Below are 6283 nucleotides of genomic sequence, written 5' to 3' on the forward strand. Positions count from 1 at the left end.
GAAGTTTGTTCTCTTCTTTATAGTGTCTCTTCATGTCTTTATTCAAACTTAACAAGCCAATAACATTTTCCCTTCTGACCAGGGTTTACCTTAATGTGTGTGTACTAATACATACACAAATTAACACACACACACACACATAAATATATTCAATCATCTTAGGCCCCTAATTGACTGATAAAATAAAATTCATGATATAAAAAACAGAAGACAGGTGATGTTAGCAAACCAATGGCTATGTTCAGCTAACAGCAAAGGCCATTACATTTAGAAACATAAAGTTGTTCCATTAATTATTCCTCCCATTTACACCTCTTTTTATATAGATGTCACTCTCACACATTAAGAAACGTCACAGCACAAACCAAAATGAGTGTTAAGACTTAGTGGTTAAAATTCTCAATTCTCTGATTCCTCATTAGAATCATAAAATATTATTATATCATCCTCAGATGGCACCCTAAAGCTCACCTTTTTGTTTATATTTCTACTCTTACATCTGCTCAATGGAGCATCATTTGTTCTTCCAATGTGATCAACTACTTTAACATTCACAACACTCTCCATCGAACCATTGTGAACATTGAATCTAGAGACATTAGTAACTCCATAGTCATCAGTGAAGGGGGGACAGATTCTCTTGAAGAATCTTATGACAAAGCTGCGTTGTATAGTAGCAGCATCGGTTCTAACACATTTTTCTTTCCTGGTTGGTGAGGCTAAGATCAAATCCTCTAGAGTTTCTCTCTTCACCATCTTCACCTTCTGGTGGTACTGAATCTCATTCTGCTGTATTTTTTGCTTTTTCATTCCATATACAGTTCTTGAGTCTGTAGGCTTCACATAGTCCGTAGCCAACTCTATTGAACCACCATTTTCTTGAGGAACATGGTTTTCTTTAGACCATGCTTCAGAACTTGAAAAACAGAGTTTCATTTCTTGTAAAGGTAAAACAAGGAAACAATATGTAGCATAATATATAGCTTAATATGATAGTTTAAAGCAAGTGGAAACTAAAGACAATATTTACGAATGGTTTTACTTGGCGGAATCTTCAAGAAAAGGTAGCTCCTTCAGCTTCAGCCTAGTTATTTCCAATGTACTGTTGTACCATTTTATTTTTTGTATAGGCGCTTGTAGCTTCTGTTTCTTCCATAAAACCAAATCACAGACAACATTTGGAGTCATTAAAATTGTTCCAGCAATCATTGCCTATAATTATTGCTCTAGATTTTGTCATGTGTGAACAAATGCCAGCCCTGCAGTAACAAACAAAAGCTATCGATACAAATGAAGAAAAAGATATATGATGATATTATTTAAGAACAGAGAAGGCGCGTAGGAAAATTGTTCATGGAATCTTAGAAACCAGGATCCCATTTCCCAAAATGAGTTTTGAAATAAGCTGGAAGCTCTCTCTTTCTCGTAAACGTCCAAGAGACAGTAACAGCTGAAAGATAAAAGCTGGACAAAGTAGCTTTCGGATGTTGTCTGAAAGATTTGTCTTATTCAGTGTAACATTTATTTGGTTAAACATGAAACTTTAACCTGTTCCTTTTAAGGATCATGTCTAGCTTTAAACATATGCTTATTGTTGTTGGGTATGTTATTTTATTTACTATCTTTTGATGAGCCAAACTGCTTTTAATTAAAACAGCTCTACTCTTCCACTTGTTTTGTTTCCATTAGCTCTACCTAACAAATGTTTCTTAATATTCTTATTGTTCCAAATTGGTAGAAAGAATAAACAATTTCTTTTTTTCATTCATCATAATAGTATCGTGGAAACTCAGGCAAAAACCAAAAAAAAATGATTCACACAGGTCACAAGTGTATCAATATTAAATAGACCTCACGGTATATATATCCTTTTGACATTTACAAACCACCCTGTCCAACAAAACCAGAGTTGAAGGACAATCAACCTTATCACCTAACTGAAAGAAGCTCATTGACCAGCGGATGGATTCGTCAATAGTTCAAGTGATTTTCTCAAAAAGTCGACAGCAATCGACACATCGTCAAATGCCAATGCACCAACTGCAAATCTGGCTGCCTTTTGTGCCTCTGCAACTTTATCAGGTGGTGGCTGGTAGTTACAGTCATACTCATATGACTTTGCTGGAGCAGGGGGAGGGGGAGGGACAGGAGCGGGTTCTTTAAAAGAACCATTCCGGCTAGCTGACTTGGGTTGAGCAGCTGGTTGATAGCTTGTCGTTGGAGGAGCTGACTGGGGATAAGAAGCATCCAAGCCTTGATGGTAAGAAGCATAGTGGGAAGACACTGCTGGGATACTACTCTCGGAGAAACTTGGATAAGATTGGAAATGAGGATAGGGGTTAGAAGTAGTATCTTGTGGATAATTATGAGGCAAATGATGATGGGGTTCTTCGGGAAAGGGCTGTTGTTGGTGGTATGTCTGCGGATAATCAGAAGTGTCAGATCTATTTGCTGGAGGTGGGTGGATATCATGTGAAGGGTAACCAGAGGTGGGGTAAGTTTGAGGAGCGGACGGGATGTTAGCCGAATGCTGACTGTTGACTTCATCATGGAATTGTCTTGGCGTAGGCAGTGGTGGTGGTTGAGTGTTTATAGAATGATACTGGTTGTTGACGTTATCATGATATTGAAATGGTGGTGGGGTGTGAGTTGAATGTTGATCCGATGGTGGAACAACTGTAGAATGCTGCCGGTCATTACCGGAATCATAAAACTCAGATGAATCAGATCCCTGTCTGGGAATAGTGGGTACCAAATCACTAGGTCCAATGTCCTACAAAGACAAGTGCATTAGAAGACCATTTACGCAACATTTAACAGTAGGATTAATAAACAGAAATTGCAATGCTTAGAAATTAAAAAATATATGTATAATAGAATTCGATATTATACTCTTGGAGTGATGACAGACCTTTCTTCAAGATATTCTAAAGTTCTCATCAATACCATCAAATTATAAATAGAGTTTACTAGTATTATACTTTTTTCTTTGCGTTCTCTCAACTATGAAATATAATGATAGAGAGATGATATACACACACACACTTTTATACTCAAAAGGACACATATAATGAAACTTACGACACTTACATATGTTCTGCCACTTGTACTTGGAGGAATTGACAGATCATCTTCACCAGAAGGGGGTCCTGCAATAGGCTTCCTTCCTTCTTTTAAAGCTTTTCTAATATCAGCTGCTTTCCAAACTGCGTACTTCTGTTTCTGTTCAAGCTGTAAAATGTAGACCGTGTATTAGTAAACACTTAAAACACCAACTACTTATCTCCTTGTTTTTAATAAGGAATAAATCAAGGTATCTGCGTGAGACAATCTACATCCTAGTGGCTGATGCATAAGTAATACAACTAATAGGTTATGATGTGACAAAAACTCACATCAGGCTGAAGAGGCCCAAACTGGTTAAGAATCTCAAAGAAAATGCTTGCAGCATAGAATGTTTTCGCTGTACCCCTGTAAACAAATGAAAATAAAATCAAGATCAAAGAAATGAAAACTTTTAAGAAAACTATAGCAAAGACATCTACGTAGAGATTCATAACTGAAGGCATTGACAGATGACTACAAGTACAATCCAATACATCCCATATATTTATAATTCAGAATCAATATGATCACCATAAACAATTCTGTAAGGTTAAGCCTGTCAAGAGGAAGGGTGTAATATGTGTGCCTACATATAAAGGAAAAGAATTTCACAATACATTAATCACAATTCCGATCACAAACTATATTCATAGATATCGGTTGACCATGATTACACATAAATGATGGTACTAAGCTACTTATGCAAACACCTACAACTGATGAAGCACCATAAATTGGTTATTCTAAGCTTAATGAATTAAAGCAGCTAGTATTTAATAACTTTTCATAAATAGGCATGAATAACAAAAGTAGTGGACATACAAATCTGCTCGACCAGCACGATCTTGCTTGTCTGCTCTTGCAAAGACGTTTGAGGCAAATCCCTCCAGATATAGACTGTCATCAGACCCCAACTTCAGAGACTTCTTATCCTGTAAGGAAACAACTTTCTATAAACATTAACAAAAAACAGGAAGGAACCAACAAAAGAGAAAAAAAAACACACTGAACATAAATGAATGTGGGCATTACAAGCAGAAAAGCCATATTATAGTAATACAAAGTACTAGTGCATTTCAAACTTACTATTAACTAAAGTTCACTAATCAGTTGATTAAATTAGCTGAAACCCAAGTGAAATTAGAACTTTTATTATTATTATTATTATTATTATTATTATTATTATTATTATTATTATTTGATAAAAGTGAATTTAGAACTTAATCATGCATTGGTAAGAAAAAATGCAAAAACGGATGCAATTTAACGGTCCTGTCCTTTTATAACAGCATTTTGAGCAGGGGAAAAAAAACCTAGAAGATCAAACGAATTAAAACCAAAAACCCATCTTCCAAATTATAAGAAATTAAAAAAATATATCACCCAAAAATTTATATAATAGATTACATGTATAAATAATGACCTTCTCAAGCTGTTTCATGAGGGAAATAAGGAGGGCATTAGTGGTCTTGGTACGTTCGCTCTGAGGGATTTTTAATCCTCTTTCCATTGCATACAAGCGACCTACACGATAATCAAATAATTCAATAAGAAAATTAAAGATCAAATAAGCATACTAGGGTTTTAGAGATTGAAGAATATCAATCCGAACATTAAGGTTTTTGATTGCAAGAAAGAATTACAGTAATAAGATACGAGAGGTTCGTGCTTCTGTAACTCATCAGCTCGCTGCAGATACGGTAAAAGGAGCTTCGCGGGTTCGTTTTCGCCAGCCATCTATGGCTTTCTCTGTGATTGTAGAGAGAGAAAGAAGAGAGAGGATTCAATTTTCAAAATTGATTAGTGTGCAAGGCAAAACTTTGGAAAGCAAGGCGAGCTTCAGTCATATGTATGTTTTTTCCTACAATGTAACGGCGTCGTTTTTCGCGAAGCATACCCTTTCTCTTAGTCAAAAGCCCGTTTGGTACCCAAGACTGGATTGGATTAGACAGGCTAATTTGTCCAATCTAGTGTTTGGGCATATTAGAAGTATGGATAACTAATCCAGTGAACCTCATCTGTCTCGGATAATTTATCCCATCCAGCAGGGTGGGATAAATAATCCCATACAAGTGAGATTTTTATTTTTTATCGTTTTTTTAATTTTAATTTTATTAATATACTTTAAATTTAATAAGAATTTAAAGGAAACAATTATCACATATTTATTTATACATTTTTTTTTATTAAAAACTTATTCATTAAAATTAGTGACAATGTATAATTTTGAATTATTATACATAAGTTTTTAAAATTTAGAATATTATTAATTAAATAATAGTTACTTAAATTGATTCTAAGAAAAAAAAAATATGACAATAAAATTATATATTATTTTTAAATTACTAAGAAATTTATATAAATATTTTAAAAAATTAATATTTATATATATTTTTTTAAAATGAATTAATATTTATATTAAATTAGTGTTTAAGGTAAATAATTTTATATTATCCAACTATTTTTATTTTACTATTTTAATTATTTATTAAATAAAAAATATGATAAAATATTTTATTATATATTTATGATATGTTCTTAATTATATATGATATTTTTTTTTTTTTGCTACGAATTATTTATTTATTTTTATTTATTATTATTATATATTTTAATTTTAATTTATTATTATATATTTTTATTAAGTTCTTCTTTTTCTAAAAGGAAATAAATAAAATAGTCCAGTCCATTCTTAAACTTACTTTCAGCATATTCCAATCTTGTCCAGTCCAGTCCAATTATTTTCAGTCCAATCCAGTCCAATCCTGCGTACCAAACGGGTCCTAATTATATGAGAATCTATATAGATATCCTAGCGGTGAATAATTAAAAAAAATTAACATTATTAGTTTTCATATAATTTTTCTTTCAATAATATGAGAAATTAAGGTGGCGTTTGGTAATACTTTTTTAATCAGTGTTTTGTTTTTAAAATTAGAAAAGTGAAAATATTTTTTAAAAACATGTTCTATAAAACTGTTTTTGCTTTTCAATTTTTTAATTGAGAATCAAAATTTTAAAAAAAAAAAATCACTTTCAATATTTTCTTAAACAGTTTTTTTTAATCAATATTTTGGACTCCGACAAAACCCGAACCCAAATCCTCTCTCACGGACCTTGTGCTAAACCCGACCTCTGACCCGGATCCGAATTCGACCCCGGACCTAGACCCGACTTA

At 33.1% G+C, this 6283-nt stretch overlaps 2 protein-coding genes across 2 annotated transcripts; both read right to left on the reverse strand.

Annotated features, from left to right (window-relative positions):
- Window positions 1-170: 170 nt before the first annotated feature.
- Window positions 171-1600, reverse strand: LOC115725141 (uncharacterized). Its single transcript, XM_030654570.2, has 2 exons — window positions 1043-1600; window positions 171-916 (listed from the first exon to the last, which is right to left on the reverse strand). The coding sequence occupies exons 1-2, from the start codon at window positions 1207-1209 to the stop codon at window positions 400-402; spliced, it is 684 nt and encodes a 227-aa protein (XP_030510430.1). The 5' UTR covers window positions 1210-1600; the 3' UTR covers window positions 171-399.
- A 131-nt stretch (window positions 1601-1731) lies between these two features.
- Window positions 1732-5020, reverse strand: LOC115725139 (protein HOMOLOG OF MAMMALIAN LYST-INTERACTING PROTEIN 5). The gene is made up of 6 exons (XM_030654568.2): window positions 4749-5020; window positions 4529-4629; window positions 3928-4037; window positions 3396-3471; window positions 3091-3231; window positions 1732-2773 (listed from the first exon to the last, which is right to left on the reverse strand). Exons 1-6 carry the CDS (start codon window positions 4840-4842, stop codon window positions 1949-1951), a joined length of 1347 nt encoding a protein of 448 aa, XP_030510428.1. The 5' UTR covers window positions 4843-5020; the 3' UTR covers window positions 1732-1948.
- Window positions 5021-6283: the final 1263 nt, after the last annotated feature.

This window comes from Cannabis sativa, chromosome 6, assembly GCF_029168945.1.
Source record: "Cannabis sativa cultivar Pink pepper isolate KNU-18-1 chromosome 6, ASM2916894v1, whole genome shotgun sequence".
Taxonomy (NCBI): Eukaryota; Viridiplantae; Streptophyta; class Magnoliopsida; order Rosales; family Cannabaceae; genus Cannabis; species Cannabis sativa.

Coding starts and splice junctions, on each gene's coding strand:
- LOC115725141 (XM_030654570.2), bottom strand. CDS start 1,209: ATGATTGCTGGAACAATTTTAATGACTCCAAATGTTGTCTGTGATTTG. Junction 917..1,042: donor TTTCTTGAAGATTCCGCCAA/GTAAAACCATTC, acceptor CTGTTTTTCAAG/TTCTGAAGCATGGTCTAAAG.
- LOC115725139 (XM_030654568.2), bottom strand. CDS start 4,842: ATGGCTGGCGAAAACGAACCCGCGAAGCTCCTTTTACCGTATCTGCAG. Junction 4,630..4,748: donor ACCTCTCGTATCTTATTACT/GTAATTCTTTCT, acceptor ATTATCGTGTAG/GTCGCTTGTATGCAATGGAA. Junction 3,232..3,395: donor TTGGGCCTCTTCAGCCTGAT/GTGAGTTTTTGT, acceptor TACATTTTACAG/CTTGAACAGAAACAGAAGTA.